The sequence below is a fragment of the Urtica dioica genome, chromosome 8 (genome assembly GCF_054948205.1).
Source record: "Urtica dioica subsp. dioica isolate 48M chromosome 8, U.dioica_male_clone48M_v1_H2, whole genome shotgun sequence".
Lineage (NCBI taxonomy): Eukaryota > Viridiplantae > Streptophyta > Magnoliopsida > Rosales > Urticaceae > Urtica > Urtica dioica.
The window spans coordinates 10,990,844-11,010,212 of NC_142763.1; the positions used below are offsets into that span (position 1 = coordinate 10,990,844).

Here is a 19,369-nt window from a genome sequence, read left to right on the forward strand (position 1 = left end):
AAACTAAACACACAGACTAAAATAAATGAAACAAACGACATAAAGAAAATACTAACTAAACGAGCTGAACATTACTAATACAAAAGCCCTCAATTCTCAATAAAGGTCATCTTGTTGTTGAAGGTATTTCGCATTTAAACTTTTTTTGTGTGATATTTTACTTTCAATTTCGTTAAACAGGGCGTGAATATCATCGGTCATACACTCGCTACGATGTGTCGCACATTAAATTCTCAATTAACTTGTTTATGACAAACAACGATCTTGTATTAGACATCATCTCTTAACCGATTTTCCCATTGCTCCTTCAGAGCCAATATATTTTAGCGTTTAAAAAAAAGTTATTTCTAAACGTTTACAAAAAGGTTAAGTAAACTAAAAATCTTAAGGGGAACCCTTTTTTTTTTTTTTTTTTTTACTTAATTTGAGCGGTTAACCGATTAACCTTCTAGTACCTTTATCTCCATTATTCACCGCTTTTCAAATATAAAAAATAGAATTGTTTATCACCCTCATACACAATTTAAACGCACCGTACCGCATTGACTAATGGTAATTTATTTTTCGTTATTTATTTTACACAAGTAAGCAATGATTTTGAACTCAAGGTTGAGTCCGCTTACTGTCTCACATCCTAATAGCATCATCCATAAATATAGCAAATAAATAATCAGCACCGACAATAAGCAGAAACTTGTACGTATGGAATATTTTTTTTTACCCAAACTTGGTTCAAAAGAAAAAAAAATAAAAATAAAAGGAAAATGATTTTTTTTCCCAATCTATTCTCATTTTGGATTTTGTGGGCTAAAAATTCCAGCTCATACACACACATTGTTCCTCATTTCTCTCTCTCTCTCCCTCTCTCTCTCTCTCTCTCTCTCTCTCATCCATGTTCTTACATTACAGTATTACACTGCAAGCAGAGAAAGGAACAAAAAATCCGAAGTCCGAACAATGAGGCTCTTATTATTCTTCTTCTTCCTGTAGATCCAACAAGTATAAGGCACTTGAAGGAGCTCTATAAAGAATCCATTCGTTTTGGTGTGTATTTATAAGCAATAGGAAATAATGGTGGGTTTGAGAGAGTCGTGGTGTTTCTGCAAGGGGGCGAGCAAGTCGGAGAGGACGAAGGGCGCCATTTTCTGCGGCAAAGCTCCGGCCACAGCCAGAATATCCGGCGCCGGTAACAGTAGCTCCGGCGCTGGGTTCTTGATCCACAGGAACCTCCTTCTCACTACACACGCAAACCTTCCCTCTGTCTCCGCCGCCGAAACCGCCGAGATCCGACTCCAAAGCGGCCTCGCCGCCACTCTCGTCCCTCACAGGTTCGGCGATTTGTGTTTGTTTGCTACGAAAATATGGGAGAAATATAGTAATTGTGGACTGAAATTCGTAACCTAGTTGCACTGTTTTCTACACATCATTTGGCTTTGAAGGTCCATCAATGAAAGTACTTGTTGCTCTTTTTACTTAATCAGCCATCACTTCGAGAGAGTACGGTTTAGGTATGCTCTTTTTGTGGTTGTTGATGTTTGAATTGGTCAAAGATCTAAAGGCGAAAAGGATTGAGGATTAGCTCTTGATTAACTTGGACTTAGTGTTTATTTCTTAACGAACTAAATTAGGCTGGTCAAACAATAGATTAGAGTGAGAAAGTGAAAGCGTAGATTCATTGGCATACTTGTGGTTAAGCTTAGAGATAGTGACTGGATTCTTTGTATCTTTTGTTGTTTGATTATAGGTTTTTCATCACGAGCTCGGTTTTAGATCTTACAATAGTGGGTTTAGACTCAGTGGAGGGAGATTCGAGCTCCCAGGGACAGCAACAACACCCTCATTACTTGAAGACGTGTTCGAAGCCTAGCCTCGATCTGGGCAGCGTGGTTTACCTCTTGGGATACTCGGCGGAGAAAGAGGAATTGACGGTCGGCGAAGGCAAAGTGGTGATCGCCACCGACAACCTCATCAAGCTCTCGGCGGACGGCGAAATCTGGAGCCCCGGGTCGGCCGGTTTCGACGTCCAGGGAAACCTCGCCTTCATGGTCTGCGACCCCATGAAACTCGCCACGTCACCACCGACGAACAGGTCATCGTCGACGACCACGACGACGACGACATTGTCGTCCTCGTCGTCGTGGAAGAAGGACTGTCCGACACAGTTCGGGATCCCGATCCCGGTGGTCATCGATTGGCTGAACCAGCACTGGGAAGGAAGCCTCGACGAGCTCAACAAGCCGAAGATGCCGATCATCCGGTTGATGTCTTCGGGCCAGAGGAGCGAACACTCTTGCGCATCGTTCACGCTGAGGAGGGTTTTCAAGCCGACCGAACCCGATCATCATCGAGAAACAAACCCTGAACCAAATACTGCCGAGGAACCGAAAGAAGACGAAGCGCAGACCGCTGAGCCACGGACCACGCACGCGCAGGGGATCCCGACCCCGGAGATATACGAGTCCCCGAAGGTGAACTCCGTCCCGGTTCGGAAAAAACCCGCCACCAGTCCGGTTCAGCTTCTGGACATAAACTTCCCTCCGAAAATGTCTAGACCGGCCTCGCAGCACCATCCGGTGAAATACCTGTACCCGAGCTCCGGCGAGAATTTCACCACCAAGGAGCCCCGACCCGACCGAGACGACGCGGCCGAAGCGAGCTCGACGGGGTCGGTGAACGGGGCCCACAGCGAGGTCCGGTCCAGCGCGTCTCCCGTGGAGATCCACAGCGAAGAAGAAGAACGAGAGACGATGTACTCGGCAGAGACCGCGGAGTCTCGAAACTACACGAGCCCGAGGGAGAGTCGGTTTCAGCAGCAAGTGGTGGGCCGGAGCCAGAGCTGCGTGGGCCACAATAGGTGGGCCCAGAAGAGCCCGGCGGCCCGGCGGGCCTTGCTCGAGAACCAGCGCAGCTTCGTTCACGGCAGGAAGGTCCACTCTCAGGGCGCCACGTCGCAGAGGAGCAACGACTATTACAGCCCAACCGTGTCTTCGATCATGAAGAAGAGGATCGGGTCCGAGCAACAGCCGATGATCAGTAAGCCCCGGCAAAGCGCTGTAGTTCATTCCTCTCCCAAGTGGAACTTTTGAAAGCGATTTTTCAGACTTGTGTATGTGTAGTTACATGTAAGTTATTGATGAAAAAGAAAAAAAAAACCATATTTTTTTTATTCTTGAATTTTTACAAATGTTTGTCCCCTCAAATTGAGCTTGTTTTTCGTTTGGTACAGCACAGAGCAACATATCATTTGTTTAATTATGTCCGTGCATGACATTGATCTGAGGAGGTGAATAAGAAAATTCAGCCAAAGTGAGTCATGTGTAGGTGCCGTCAAATTACGTTATTGTCCTTGGTACAGTGGTTTAGGCTAACTTGAGAACTATTGTCTTGTCAATGGCAATAGAAAAACGACCATTTCTTGTTTGTCTTGTGTGTCGTTATATTTGTCTTCCCAACTCTAACTTTTATAATTCAGCCAACCTAGAAAAATTGGCATCATCTCAATTATATATTTATTGGGTGAGAGGAAGTGTGAGAGAGATGCCAAGTGTTTTGTATAAGAAACAATACAGACAAGAAATATAAAAATACCAGAAATGAGGTCTCTTGTTGCAAGAAATGAACCCTCCTTTTTGGTCGTTGGATACTTGGATATATTATGTTTGCCTCGTCGTACAGTAAATGATTTCCTATAATAGTAATTCAGAAGATTCGGAATGAATTAAATTATTTCAGTTAGCAGAGAGATCAGATTTACAAACACTATCCACTTAACAAAATTACATGAAGCAAAATAGATTTTGACACAAATATTATTAAATTTATGCCACTTCATTAAAATCAATAAAAACTTAAAATTTGATAGATTTATTACTAAATCCAGAAGCGATAATTATTTTCTAACAAAAATACCATTATGTAGCCGTTTTTTTTTATAAATATTTCGTGACCGATCTGTCACAAAATTTTAAAATAGTTTACGATATATAAAATTTTGTGATCAAATTTTTACGAAATTATGTATTTCTTGACTAAAGAAGAATCAGTCAATTTAACGCTTTGATATGAAGTTGTACATTACGCCTGAAAAAAATATTGTTTGTGCCATTTCTCACGTAAAAGATCAAACATACAAAATCTTTGAATAGTCTCTAAAAACTTCATTGAAATTATTAAGAGGAATATAGAAATATTATTAGGAATTTCTTTAGAGAATCTAGAAAAAGTCCCTCTTCTTGTGTTGATTGGCTCTGTTTATATAAAAATCATGGGATGTCCTTTTGAGTAATTTTTTTTTTTTGACGGAACCGTGGGCGGGACCACGGGAAAAATCCTTTTGAGTAATTACAAGTATGTTTTTTTTTTTTTTGCTCCGAGTAATTGCAAGTATGTCATTCAAATTAGATGTGGTTTATAAGTCCTTTATGACTATTTACACATGGGTTACTCAAATAAATTATGACTTAAGTCATTTATGATGTATCTATTCATCAAATTTAAATATGTGGTACTCAAATGAGACATGGTTTTAAGTCTTTTATTTTTGCCGATGTGTAGATCTAGCAAGTGAAGAGCGTCGAAGCTCACGTTTTTCCGTCAAATTGTGGCATAGTTTTTTTTTTTGTAATAAATGACTCACAGCATATCTTCAAGTAAACATAAATAAAATCAAAGCTAAATAAGATAGGCTAAAATCTTAACGTATGCATGAGTATTTTTAGTGAAGCTCAACTGTCCCCTCAGGTCCGAGTCCGGATCATATGTCACGAGGAACTGTTGCTACATCTCACTTAACTGGCTGCGAATCTGAACCATTGATTTTCAGCCCGATTTGATGCTCGTTAGCGCTAGAAATAACCCCCCCCCCCCCCCCCCCCCCCCCCCCCTCTCTCTCTCTCTCTCTCTCTCTCTCTCTCTCTCTCTCTCTCTCTCTATCCTTTCAAGTTTTAAGTGTGTGCGTGTGTAAAAGAACTTTGCAATGTAAGTTTGTATTTGAGGATGTTGATTGTTTGTATTATGTGATTCTTTGTTAAACTTTAATATGCTGTGCATGTGTTGTTACTCTGAAGATTGCCAAAGATATGGGTGTGTTATTACAAGTGTGTAGCTTCTGACTTTAGTTGGCGATAATCCTCATCGAAGCTCAACGGAGATTAGCCAAATTATTCGACAAACTTAGGTAAAAATTATTGTCTCAATTTTATTCATGTGTAGTTTTTACAAATCTTTGGCGATCGTGAGATACTAAAATGCAACAATAGATGATTAAACTAAAGGAAATATGGTATGAAATAGCCAATTCAAATTATGATTTTTGCAAAATAGCCAAAGTTTCATTAGGTATAGGGGTTTTTCGTCTAAATAGGTTAAACTAAATTGATCATCTAATATAAAACTTGACCATTTTTCGTCAAAAAAAGTTTTAATAAAAAAAGTAAGCCGTTTAAACTGAATTGTTACAGAAGAAAATTAAGTGACCCACAAGTTAAAAAGATGAATTTAGAGGCCAAACTACGACAACTTGAATACTTAACGGACCTTTATCACGTTTGAGTTAATTTTTTGAAAACGACAATGAATAAGATAGCATTAAATAGTGTAAAAAAAAGATAGCATTAAATACTTTCATAATGGCGATGAGTAATTTGCTCTTCTTGCCCCTTCGGTTCCGGATAGCCGGATAAGACTTTTCAAATCTCGTCTCATTCTCTAATCACAGCAAAGTCAATTCAACTATTGACTTTCATATCATATGGTATATTATTGGCACACTATCCAAATAAAATATCTAAACTTAAACACAACGCATGCTGATAATGAAAAAAAAAAAACTTATGCTAATAATTTATAATAGTTCCTTGGTGAAATAAAAACTTATGCTAAAATAGTAATAATAATAATAATAATAATAATTCCCGGGAGTAAGAAAAAGGGCTGTATTGACTTGGGTTCTCTTCTCTTTTCTTTTCTTCGGACATAATACTTTGGCAAAAAAAGTAATCAAATAAATCGAAAACACAGAAGCTGACCAAAACGCTCACTGCGACTCGAATACAAGGATTGAAAAAAAAAAAAAACTCGTCTTTCACTCACTCGTCTAAAACTATGTAGCTTCTAGTCTTATCAACTCAACCCAAGAACACAATTAAGTCTTAAAACTATAGTTTAAGGTCCACAAGTAAAAAAAAACAACGTTAAGTAGTTCACACATTAGGTTTCCAAAATCCAACTAGTAGAAGAAATCCCCCACAGTGTTTGATGTCGACATCAACGTGATCGCCGCCGGAGTCGAGTCGGAGGACTCGATATTCTTCAATAGCTTGCTGATGAGGTCTCCGGCCACGTAAGAAGCCCCAGAGACGGCGAACGCGATGAGAAAATAATAGACGACGGTCTTGAAGTACTTGTTGGGCCTCTGAACGTAAGCCTTCATGATCGCCAGCAAGGCGATGCACGCCAGAGCCGCTGACCCCACCGCCGCGAGCTTGAGGTCCTTGTCGCCGCTCTCTCGGAATGCGAGGCCGTAAGTCACCGGAGAGACTAGCCCGAAGATGATGAACGACAGAATCGCAACCGTCGCGTGGAGATAGAAATTATCTCTCTTTCCCAGCACGTCTTGGTACTTGTCCACCATTCTCTCCGTGAGGCTGCTTCGCACCGTCGACTTGTCGTCTCTAAGCTCCCAAATCTGCGATCGAAGGGACGTTTGTGTTAAGATCTAAAAGAGAATTTTGTCTCACATTTTATCACAGGATTTTCGATTATTATGAGTTTGAAATTAATTGATTAGCAAAATACCCGAAGTTATAAGTTTTCAGCAAAATTGCCAGAGTTCAGTTGTCAAAAAATCCCTTGAGTTTTGACATTGCCACTAAATGTTTTGATGCTCTACAGCTTAGCACTTTCACTATTAACTTCAATTGGCTATTTAGCTATAAAACCCTGATTAAATATAAGGAACGAGACTACGGGAAAAGATAACCACTCACGTTATGCGCGATGACAAATAGTCCTCCGATCAGATTAGCCAATGCCAAAGCTACAATATTCACTGAAAATAAAAGGGTAGGGGAAACAACTAATCAGTATGGAATTACAAGTGAATCGTTTTCTCAAGCGAATTGTTTCTGTTTCTTACGTGTTGTGGCGTCGCCGCTAGCCGCGGAAGTGACGATGCCCAAGCTCGTGATCGACTCGACTAAACCACCGTACACAATGCTCTTTATGACTTCCCATGAATTGGCACTTCCGGGTTCCGAAATCAGTCTCGCGTCTCTCGTTCCCTGAGCGATTACCGTTGTTTGAGCAGGTTCTGTATCGGAAGATAATATCGTTTACTTTGAAGCCCCATCATATAGTTATAAAGGATAAGAACTTGGGGTTTCTTGATTATACCTGCATCGTCGACGACGCCTTGCACTGTGACACTCTGGTTTCCCGCGCCATGAACGACGATTTCTTGGAGTGTCGGCATTTCTCCCCTTGAAACGGAAACGACGTCGATTTTCGATTCCGACGGCGTAGTTTTCACGATCAGCACGTCCTCATTGGATTGGTCGAGCCGATCCGACTGCACCGACCCCTTCGAATCCTGCGAAGGGAGAGTAATGTCGAGCTTCAAACCACTCTCGAAGCCGCTTCCCGTCGGAGTCATCGCAGCAGAGACGATCGTCGGAGATTGGTAATGGTCATCGTTCAGTGTTTCGGTCCTGTTCGAGTCGCCGATCGGCTCTTCGGGCACCGGCTGGGTTCTACTTTTGATTGCGGCTCGGTTCTTTTGCCCAAAAATCAGTGCACTCCATGGACGCGGCGGCGTTGGGACCGGCTCGGAAGGCCCGGTGATCGTCGTTGTGACTGTGGTCACGACTTGCTGGTTCGGATCAGTCGTACCGCCCGACTGAATGGGCTCGGAACTGTGTTGGATCGTCGACGTTGTTACGCTCGTCACAACACCAGACTCCGGAGTTTTCCCCGGCACCACCGCTGCTTGACCGCCGTGATCGAGTAACGGTTCGCGTAAGCCACCGAAAGAAACTGCTATATCTGCATCGGAAAATCGTGTGAGAAACCGGATAAAGAAAAGGGTACTCTAGCTAACTAGCTAAATCGAACTTGAGTTTTGCAAAGTAGTCAATGTTTCGTATGTATTACAAAATAGCCATTATCCAAGGGATAAATTTGGCATAATTATGCTCACAAACCACCGATTAATTTGAAAAAAAAAGAAACTAAAACAAAACTCTTATTTGGCTTCTAAAAAATTTATAAATTCCGCAGAAATCGAGGAAAATCACTCTTACACACTCCTTCAAAACTTCAAACCCCCAAGCTCGAAGGTTAGTATTGGTTAATATCTGTTAATACCATTTTATAAAAGTATGTATATGTTAATACGCCAATTACGAAAAATAAAAAGATACAATCGGAATACAAATTTTTTCGAATTTATTGCGACGCCATTAAGATTGGCTAATTCGTTGAAATCTTGATGCCTGTATTTCTAGGATAATTTCTTTGAAGCTTAAAATTCAAAAGACAGAGTAGTTACCGTGCTCGGGTTCTTCAGCATTATCTTCGACTGACCGACTAGGGAACAACCAGTTTCCTGTTAAACAAAAAACCAAATGGTCAGAGACATTAACGCCAAGTTTTAAAGCATCGAACACGAAGCCCTTCGAGTCTCAATTTTCTCATCCATTACCTATGGGAATGAGGAAAGTGAAGCAAGAAGCGCATCTGAACCCAATGAGCCTCTTGGGGCGAGGCAAATCGGCGTGGCTGGGCTTGAGCTCCAAGTCTTGGTCCTGCTCTTTGACCAGCACTTTGGAGATGCAAGCCTTGCAATTCGGGCAGTAAAACTCGTGATTCCCCGGCTTGTCCGACAGCTTGTTCAGGTAAAGCTCCTTGAACTCCTCTTCGATCCGCTTCCTCAGCCTCGTTTCCATGTACTCGATCGTCTCGCTCTCCTTGCTCGGCCCCGGTTCCGACAAAGGCAACGCCAAGTCCCGAGCCGCGCTCTCGATCTCGATCTCGGCCCTGCTTCCATGGCTGACCGCTTCGAGCAGCGGCTCGAGAAAATCTACGTACCGACCGTCCAGCCCGGAATGCCCATTCCCGTTCGTGGAAGCAGATTTAGCATCTGAAATTATCATATGAATTAGTACGAATAAGCTTTGGTCTATTACTGGAAATTCAGGCAAGAGTACTGTGAAGAATTGAGACCTCAATTCAGCCACTGCTGAAAATATACCCATCTGATTAAGACATTGCAAAAGGAAGTTCTCAGAGCTTATTAGGAATTGAAAAAGAGAGACTCATTAAAAAGCCAAAAACAAGACATACAAACAAACAAAAAAGGAAAGGAGCAAAAATGAAAAATTAAAGCTTCAAAGAGGGTGAGGCAGGTAGGTCCTGGGCCTTTTCACATCACAGAAATTCCAAAAAAATAATTAATGATAAAAAAAAAAAATTAAATTTAAAACATCATCTCTCGCTACAGCTTAATTACCTTGAAAACTCTTCACTATTCATGGCTTAATTCAACCACGTTTCAAACAAACGCGTGTGATATTTAAAAAAAAAAAATTGAAATGAAAACATTCTTTTAGTTCAGAGGCTGATCAGTACCTCCATTGCCATTCTCGGCGTGTAAAACGCCGTCACCGTTAGTCCTCTTTTCGCCGTTCGAATGAGAAGAAGAAGAAGACTCAGACTCGTCGCTCGAGATGTCTTTGTGGTCAACGACCTTCAAGGCAGTGAGAGTGTCAGCGATTACCGGAGGAAGATCTTCGTCGTCTGTGGCGGCCAGCTGACGTGGCATTCTTCCTCTCAGAGCTACCTCGGTTTCTTCTGCCTCCATTTCCATGTCCTCCCATGGTTTCACAACTTCCATGTCTCTATAGAGAGAGAGAGAGAGAGAGGAGATATTAAGTTTGCTCGAGTAATTAATTTTGGTGTGTGTTACCCTGTACTCAAAGCAAAGTCATTCGCTCACTATATATATAAGAGAAGTCTTGCTGATAATAAATTTCCTTTTAAATAAATTTTGATATGGTTCGGTGGTGGTTCTCTTCTCTCATATAATATAAAATATAAATATGAATTCCTTCTAAAAAAAAACTTAGGATATAAGTTGTATAAATGTGATCATATGCATATTTAGTGGGATGAATAATTGAACAGGAACTTTGTATAATTATTCAGATTAACATAAATTATAGAGTCGCTAAAATTGTTATTATTTATTATTGCCTTCTTCAAACTTGGGAGTTCATAAAGTCAATGGCTGAATCTGAATAATCCCTTTGATATTATTAATGAGCTATAAATTTGAATTTGGTTGTTTTGGTCGCCTGCCTATAAATAAATGCAATTCAAGGTACCATCTCTTTAATTAAGAATACAAAAAAATATTGTAAAAAGACTGGTCTAGTATTACGTTATTACCTATCGTCGTGATGGGCATTTAAGAAAAGGCTTAAAGTTAGGAAGATAGAAATGGCACACTGACTCGGCTCTGCGATCTCCAAGTGTCCTGAGTGACGCCATAAATTATGTTCCCAATGAGATTTTGCTACTCACATTTTTTATGTGTGTATATAGTAAAGTAGAAGGTCTTTTTTTTTTTTTTGAATAGTTAAGTAGAAGATTAGGTCATAACTCATAAATTATGCGCGTATTGTTTTTTTCTATTATATAAAAAGATTTTTTTACATTTTATTAGAATTAACCCCCAGCGTCCTCTTATAAAAGTCACATCTTTCTATGTTTATAATTTGTGATATAAGGTTGAAAATATTAAAAAACAATATATTTTTTTTCAAATGTGTTAAAATTAAGTTTTTATAAATTTACCTTTAACTAATCAAATTTTAAAAACTAAAAATTAATCCTTTTATTTTTAATGAACTTCCGTATTTAGAATCTTTATGATCGTGTTTTTTTTTATTCGCCTTACACTTATGTTTAACTCCGTAATATTTGAAAAATTGAAAATGCTGACAGTTACAAAGTATACTTTGGTTAAATATATGTAATTGGGATCATAAGCTGAAGATGTAAAATATTTGAAAACTAAATATGCCTTCGGCTAAAAGTATCTTCATGTCAATCTAAAAAGTATTTATTGTTTTCCTTCTTCCATCAAGAACATCTAGACAAGATTTATAATAAATTTTGAAATAATACTTGATTTTTTTAGGGCATTTCGTTGATTTATATAATATTTATACATTTTATTATTAGATTATGTGTTTCTTTATCTGCTGCAAAAGATTTCATTTTTGACGTAGTTCTTCGGCTCGATCGTGTTGTGATTTTTTTTATCTTAAAGTGAAAATATATACATATGTTCGCAATTTTGAGCATCTTTAACTTAAGAATCCAATTACTAAATGAATTTCATTCTCCCCAAACGATAGGTGGAGTGTTTCGTGCGTTAGTTGGACCCTTGAATGAATATCAACTTTCTATATTTCAAATAAAAATCTTGATGATTAAGATTTACTTTCATTAAAACTCAAACGTACTTTAACAAAAATATTTCTATAGAAATGGTAGAACTTAAGACTTATTGGAAACAAATAAAAAGTCTAAGCATTAGAACAACAAATCTTTAAATAAAAGTTAGAATACCTAATAGCCGAGAGTGGAAAATCCGGTATTTAGTTGGAAAGTTCCATTTTATATCTCACGAGCTATAGTCGAAATTCAAATGTTGTATTCATATATGTGTTTTCAGTTAGATCTCAATAATACCCTTCGTTTCTTTTTCTTCATAAAAGTCTAGCGAAAACCTCTATAACAAGTCTACAAAGAAAAATCTCAAGAGAGAAAAGAGTGTCGGAAAATTTCATTGCTAGTACAGTGCTTGCCTTCGTAGGTTTGTGACTTGTCGGCGTGTTGTTGTTAATTTTTTTTTTTTTTTTTGCTCTTTGTTTAGTTTTAGTTTGTATTGCATTTTCACTTTTGGTAGAACTATCGGTTTGTAGTTTGGTTGGAAATAGATTACCCGTCTTCCATGATCCTAATAAGAACGGAAATATGTCAAAAAAAAAATGTATCTATATAATGAATGATCTTTTGATTTTTCTATTAACTGGTAAGTGACTAGTTTGTAGTCGGTATAAGCGCGCGTTGTCTTATGTCTCTGAGAACTTGGATACGATAAAGACGATGCAACCTAAAATCTATTAGCACCTTGTTATAAATTAGTCATAATTTATTTCTTTTATTTTATGTTTCCCCCTATTTTATATTCATCCATGTTAGCAAGTCCAAAGTGACGCGATGTGACGCATATAGATTATTATATAATGCATTAATAATGTAGAAAATATAAATTAGATGACATAGTTGAGAAAATGGTTGCCTATTCTTTGGGAGTCACCCTGGCTTCTCGGTACGGAAGCACACGGAAGGAAGGCCTTCCGTATGGTACGTGTGCCTCACGGTACAGCCGAGTACCGCGTGAGGATGAGACGGAAATTTCCGTGCCGACATGTGGCGGAAGTTGGCAGGGCAGGGGTATACGCGTGTCAGGGGTTATTACCGTGAGACATTAGCTGTTTGTAATGCAAGTGGGCTTTTTATTTATTTATTTTTTTAAAAAAAATCTGCAACCGTTAGATCTTCAGAGATTTGGATCTGACGACCGAAAATAAGACCAAAATAGTGTAAATATTTGTATAGATTTTCTTATTGGAAGTTAATGGAAATATGGATTTCCATTAAGCTTAACGGAAATTCCATTTCCAATAAGTAATGGAAGGCACCAAAATTGGAAATGGAAATACCATTTCCAATAAGCAATGGAAGGTAGCTTATTGGAAATGGAATTTCCATTTCCTTCCAATAGCCAGGATGATTTGGGAGCCGTTGAAACTATAATGATGCTTCGTCCATCTATTATACTTTAATTTTTGCTTGAGTAAAGTATTAATTTAGCTATTTCCAGCTACTGAACAACGAGTTCACATTTATGATAAATGGTTTCAGTTTCTCATATATTTTATTTGCTTATTTATTAGTTTTAAGAAAATGACATTTTATCCCGCATTCACGTTCTTATCTGCTATTCAATGTCAGCTCAAGTTACTGTCCAAAAAAAAAAGTTCTCTAAATATATATGCATATAAAAATTCAAACTTTATCATATAGCTAATTTTTTATAAATTTTAAATAAATAACCACAAAATTTTATTAACAAAATAAAAAAATATTAATAATTATAAAAAATCATCAAATTTCAAGGGCATAAATAAAATACTAAAATCGTCTAAACAATGATATCACTGTAATGATTATTTAATTAAAATTTACAAAAATGCGACTATTTAACAAATCTTTGAATTACGATTGGATCTGAGATAATTTTTATAATTCTTAGGATTGGGCAACTCAACAATAAAGCTGGTATCAAGTTTTATTCCTTAAAAAAAAAAAAAAAAAAAAAAAAAAAAAAAAAAAAAAAAAAAAACTGTTGTGACTATTGGAGGTGAAGATTTAGGTTGAAATTATATATTTAGGGGATTTGTAAACCGTGTGCGAATCATGGGTTGAATATGAGTTTGTGAAGTAATGTGGGCGACTAAAATTCTGAACAAAATTAGTTCGTTATTTTTTATATAAGAAAAATAGTAAAAATATTAAAAGATCACTTATACAGAAAAAATATTTTTCCTCCATCAATTTTTTTTTAGATAACACAAATGTGAAATGAAATATTCTTTTGCTCCACATTAAAATGTAATCTTGAGCATCTGAAATTTGTCTGTATCGTCCGTGCAGAAATTTAAAGAGACCAACCAAAACAGAGTGTTTGGTTTTCATTCCAAAAAGTGTTTTTGACTTTTTTAGTAGAAAAAATTGAAAACAAAAAGTGAAAGTTGCGTTTGGTTTAATTTTCGGAAAAAATTTTCAAAAAATTTTGAAGTTGTTTTGTAAAATAGTAAAAAAAAAAACTGAAAACAAATAAAAGGTATTTTGTAAACAAAATTTCTTTTCTTCTCTTCTCCTTCTCTTTCAAAAACAAAAATGAAAACTGTACCAAACAGTTTTTTCAATTTCTCAAAAACAAAAATGAAAACTGTACCAAACAGATTTTTGAAAAAAACTGCAAAATAATTTTTCAATACAACTACAAAAATTAGAAAATAGAAAACAATATATATACTCTAAATTTTGAAAAACTACATCCGAAAAAGTATCGGAATTTATACATGTGGAGTTGATAAAAACGTAGTTTTAATAATTTATTTAGCAAAACAGTTGATAAAAACACACTGATACATAATAAAGTCGATGTATGGATGAGAATAGCGTGAATGTCAGCACGATACATATATATACTGACAGTGATAGCAACTAATACATACACGCTCAAACAAATGAAAACGAGGACAATATAACATAAACAAGACAAATTAATTGGCCAATATATATCATTGTCCATGCTGGGCTGTTTCCTATCCCAGTTGATTAATAAATATATTCGATTTCTGGTTCACATCACAGGCCATATTATGTGTAATGCTAGTAACGAATACATGAGTGTGATGTAAATGTATATATATATATATATATATATATATATATATATATACCAGTAAAAAATGAACATATAATCTCCAAACTTTATATATATATGATAGTCTTATATATTTTATCATTATTATTTTTCATTTTGTAACGTCTTTGTATATTAATAATTACCTATTAAATTTATCAAAGTTAGTATAAAGTATTTTTGATGACTAAAAATGAAATAAAAAAACTAATAATGATTTGAGTATATTATTTTACAACGTAATTGTGTTTAAATTGTGAATTTTCTTTTCATTATATGTTTGATAACAATTCAACTAAAATATGTAATAATTAAACAGTTGTATATTAGGTAAGTGCAAGGGTAAGTGTTAAAAACAAACCCTTTTTTTTTTCTTGATTTGTCTACGTATGTTTACAACTCACAGAGAGAGAGAGAGAGAGAGAGAGAGAGAGAGAGAGAGAGAGAGAGAGAGAGATTTGCAAAATACTTATTTTGTCATCTCTTTCCGACTTTGGCATTATTCAGACGCAAAAAAATACGTAAAAATGCTATAGATTAGTGACAAACTCTAAAAATGTTGCATTGATGAACATATCTGAAATGTCGATGTAAAATATGCTTACTAAATATTGTAACGTTAACATATACTTGGAATGGAAGGATTAAATAATCTATCCAATGGTAACTAAGTCATTTTGTATTAAAAATCAAATAAAGAAACAAAAATAAACTGGAATCATATATTTTGTAATCAATAGTTCAGATTGTACAACATCGATATAGTATCACAAGCCTACATGCTGTAGAAGTGGTCAAATTAATTATTTAGAAACGGTTTTCCTAAAAAAAATAGTTTATAAACCTATATGCCACTCAAAATCGGGGATAGTTATTTGTACTAAAACATCCATTCTCTAGATATGTTACTTAATAAATAATCTCCCTTTAAAGCCGTACACATTTTTTCTCAACGTGATATGCTTACATAAATGACAACGAGTAGCACATGAGTAGGTCTTGCAAAATCAAACCTTAATTTTTTTTTACACATTTAATATTATTTTTATTAATAAAAAATAAACAAATTTAATAAAATATTTAAATTTCTAAAAAATACTTAAATTAATAAATACGTATACTAAAATTTACTAAAAATTCATAAATATTATAATAATTTCAAGCGAATAAAATATAGATAAGATTCTTAGCAAGATACTTAAAAATTGTGAAAGTATAATGGGGTTCCATCTCAAAACCAACTGGTTTTGAGATGGAATCTCATGATACTTTCACATGGTATCAGAGCCCATTAAGCCCAAACGGGTATCCGATCCAATCGTTGGGATTCGGCCCAAGATGAGCGAACGCAAAGAGCCGCAATCTTGAGGGGCGTGTTAAGAATCCCACATCGAAAGTGAATGAGAACTAACAAGAGCTTATAAAGGTCATGAGTTACTCTTCTCATTACCAATTGGTTTTGAGATGGAACCCCATGATACTTTCACAAAAATCATATCTTACTCAGTATCCATATAATTTTTAATGAGTAATACATGTATTTTTACTTAATATTTATTTACTCGAGTAAGAATTAAAATTTTGCGAGTACACAAGTACATGGATAAAATTGTCATCTCCAATCTTCCTCAGTCAAGAAGCTTGTGAAGTTAATTAATTCGAGGCTTCCTGAGTCGGAGTGATTAAGTAGTGATAAATTAATTGCACTCTTATTAGTCCTCTTCCCACCTAACTCAACAAGATTGATCTCAATTCTGGTAGCAACACGTGTACTCACCGAAGATCTGATATTTAGATATGTACACATGATAAACTCTACCAAAACTTTGACTAATCTTATAATAGTGCTAAAGAACTAGTTTGATGATCACATTTCCTCTGACTATATAATCATTATTTATTCTCATGTTTAATCCACATACTTGTCATGTTTAATCACGTAATGTCCTATTATTCTAATTTACATTTTTATTCATTATTATATAATAAAAAAAATAGTTTCCATAGATCTTCAACGAGTGAGTGCTGGCAATAGTAGTCCCCACAATCATGGGAATTTTTTATTTTGTGTGATAAACCATTGGTATTTCATGTAATCGGAATCAGATGTCTCCTTTTGGTAAAATGGCATTCGATGTATTTTTATTTACTATTCTAATAATAAAATTAGAGATGTATCTACCAAAATAATGCATCGGACGCAGAGTTTGCAAAAACTATCAAATTTGTCTCTTTTTGTACTCGTTTATGAAAGAGAAATTGCCTAATTTGCCACCAATTTTATAACATTTTCTCATTTTCTACAAAAATGCTAATTTTTTCCAAAATGCCACAATTTATGTCAACAATGTTGACATCTATGTCAACATTGTTGATATCTAATAGTGAAGAGCAAACATAGATGTCAACATTGTTGACATAGATGGTGTCATTTTGAGAAAAATTAGCGTTTTGGTGGAAAATGGGAAAATATTATGAAATTGGTGGCAAATTAAGCAATTTCACTTTATGAAATTCCTCCTCAAGAACTATATGCGAAAAGTACTTGTATATATTTGCCACAGTATTAGTTTACTACCATAAATTAACATCATGATGTACTGAAGCTCTACCACTGATTTAACCGATTTCATATCATCACACACAGATAAAATGATCCATGACAGACAAAATTAGTATAATAATTATCTCACAAATAGCACTTGATTCCGAGCACGCAGTCTCGAAAACTCCGAGTGTTTAGACAAAATTATCTCTAAAAACAGACGAATCTAATAAAAAAAAGATAAAATAAATGTGGGTGCTGAACAATATGTGAAGTTTTTTTGCGAGTGCTTGTGTGTACGAAAAATGCAAATTGTCTTGTTTCAGCCATGCTTCCTTTTATTTATAGACTTTTGGGTCGAGTTCATGAGGGAATCTGTCTCACGTCCATGACAGTTGCTGAATAACCGCTCCAGAGCATGCGTAGTGGGCGGTTACTTGCTCATCTGCTCGGCATAACTGTCGAAGTAAACGTTTTATTTAACTTTGAATTAATTTACACGTGTTTATATTTGGTTTGACTAGTCTTTGGCTTATCAGCTTCTTTTCTCTCCGAAGTTATGCACGGTATGGTTTGTTATTACCTTATAAACGGGTCGTTCCTTAACTTTCATGAACCCGTGAGTCTATTTGACACAGGTTTGGTGTTGGATCCCCACTGTTTTCGGTACATCCGAGCTCAAATTCGGACTATGCAAATTATATGAGTAACATTATGGGTATAATCAAGACTAAAAGTTTGTATTCTTTTTTATACATATGAAAGGGAAAAATGTATAAAAAAAATCGACACATCTTATATAGTTCAAGATAAAATGTAACTTCATCCGTAGACTTATAATATGATAGAATTTTGGATGTTGATTAAAGTTTATCCTAATTACAAGAAGATTGATTTCCAAATTTTTCACAAATACTGACTTTTTAATTTTTTTTTTTTTTTTTAGTAAAGGATGTGAACTTTCATTAATCAAGGCTTGTCTGCCATAATATCCGGGTACAGCTAAGGTGGGGCTTCGTTTTCCCATATCACTACAGAGTCGAAGCGAAGCGAAAACTTAGCGAGATTATGGGCATGTACATTACAATTGCGATTGCTAGAGAAAAAATGCAGTTCTTCAAAGCTCTCTCCCAAACATTTGATTTCGTCAATGGGCAAACCCAACTCGGTCGTCGGCGAGTGTTCTTGAGATAGCATGGAAACTACTAGCTGGCAGTCTGACTGGAGAATCACCTTTTTAAGTTGCAGAGTTGCTGCAACTCGAAGGCCATGGAGGATCGCTTTCGCCTCTCCTTCTAGGGGTTTTAGTCGCTGCTGTGTAGCTGAGATTGCTGTTGCCAAAAGATGTCCCTGTGGTCCCGAATGAAACAACCAGCTCCGGCTTTTCTAGCATCGTAATCCACTGCTGCGTCGACGGATACGGCTATGAGTTGAGGAGGTGGTGGGGGCCATCTTGGGAGCTTCTCGGAGTCTTTCTCGTGAGGTGTCCTTTTGCTTGAGGCGCCGCGAAACTCGTTGAAGAAATGAGCAATCCATTCCACAACTAAATTTTCAGCACGTCTTTTCTTTTGCATGACCCAGTCGTTGCGAACATTCCAATTTTGCCATGAGAGAGTGAGGAACCACTCCATGTCATCTCGATCAATCTCGTTGGCAAGTCTTGCAAGACCTCCCATAATATCTTCAGCGTCGTTGTGGTTGAGGTTCGAGGTCACGGCAGCCGCTTTCCAGATTTTCTTCGCCTCTCTACATCCCCAAATGGCGTGAAAAATGGTCTCCGAGTCTCGGCCGCATCTCGGGCACTCGCTAGAGCCTAGAACTTTCAGTCTGTGGAGATTGGAATTCGTTGGAAGCCAGGAATTGCATAATTTCCAAGCGAACATCTTGATCTTCGGGGGGAGTTTGGATTTCCAAAGAAATTTCCACCACGATTCGCCCTCTTTAAGATTAGAACCACTCGCTTCTTATCTCCAATATTGGGCGACACGATATCCGCTTTTGACCGTATATTCACCGTTCGTCGAGAAGTGCCACATGAGTCGATCTTTTGTTGGAATATTGCAGGTCGGAATTGAGAGGATTAACTCCGCATCTTCAGGGATAAACATCGCCGTGATGAGCTCTACGTTCCAGCCACCGTTGTGGTGCTTCAGTTCAGCGACTCTCATGTCACATGGCAGCGGCGGCGGATCAATCAACTTGAAAAGCTTGGGTCTTGGAATCCAGCGGTCTTGGACAACCTTGACTAGTTCTCCGTCACC

The 19,369-nt window shown here is 36.9% G+C and overlaps 3 protein-coding genes across 3 annotated transcripts; 1 reads left to right on the forward strand and 2 right to left on the reverse strand.

Moving 5' to 3' along the window:
- Positions 1-840: 840 nt before the first annotated feature.
- LOC149388058 (uncharacterized) lies at positions 841-3,562 on the forward strand. The gene is made up of 2 exons (XM_089622981.1): positions 841-1,328; positions 1,745-3,562. Exons 1-2 carry the CDS (start codon positions 1,072-1,074, stop codon positions 3,084-3,086), a joined length of 1,599 nt encoding a protein of 532 aa, XP_089479107.1. The 5' UTR covers positions 841-1,071; the 3' UTR covers positions 3,087-3,562.
- Positions 3,563-5,861: 2,299 nt separating this feature from the next.
- Positions 5,862-9,964, reverse strand: LOC149388059 (membrane protein of ER body-like protein). Its single transcript, XM_089622982.1, has 7 exons — positions 9,625-9,964; positions 8,699-9,136; positions 8,546-8,602; positions 7,393-8,040; positions 7,136-7,309; positions 6,987-7,048; positions 5,862-6,685 (listed from the first exon to the last, which is right to left on the reverse strand). The coding sequence occupies exons 1-7, from the start codon at positions 9,887-9,889 to the stop codon at positions 6,227-6,229; spliced, it is 2,103 nt and encodes a 700-aa protein (XP_089479108.1). The 5' UTR covers positions 9,890-9,964; the 3' UTR covers positions 5,862-6,226.
- An 8,448-nt stretch (positions 9,965-18,412) lies between these two features.
- LOC149388060 (uncharacterized) lies at positions 18,413-18,991 on the reverse strand. Its single transcript, XM_089622348.1, has one exon. It carries the CDS (start codon positions 18,989-18,991, stop codon positions 18,413-18,415), a length of 579 nt encoding a protein of 192 aa, XP_089478474.1.
- Positions 18,992-19,369: the final 378 nt, after the last annotated feature.

Bases quoted from the DNA above. Each gene is read 5' to 3' on its own strand.
- LOC149388058 (XM_089622981.1), top strand. From the start codon at position 1,072: ATGGTGGGTTTGAGAGAGTCGTGGTGTTTCTGCAAGGGGGCGAGCAAG. The intron at 1,329-1,744 runs GTTCGGCGATTT...GTTTGATTATAG, and splicing joins GCCACTCTCGTCCCTCACAG to GTTTTTCATCACGAGCTCGG.
- LOC149388060 (XM_089622348.1), bottom strand. From the start codon at position 18,991: ATGTTCGCTTGGAAATTATGCAATTCCTGGCTTCCAACGAATTCCAAT.
- LOC149388059 (XM_089622982.1), bottom strand. From the start codon at position 9,889: ATGGAAGTTGTGAAACCATGGGAGGACATGGAAATGGAGGCAGAAGAA. The intron at 8,603-8,698 runs GTAATGGATGAG...TTTGTTTAACAG, and splicing joins CACTTTCCTCATTCCCATAG to GAAACTGGTTGTTCCCTAGT. The intron at 7,049-7,135 runs GTAAGAAACAGA...TTTTATTTTCAG, and splicing joins TAGCGGCGACGCCACAACAC to TGAATATTGTAGCTTTGGCA.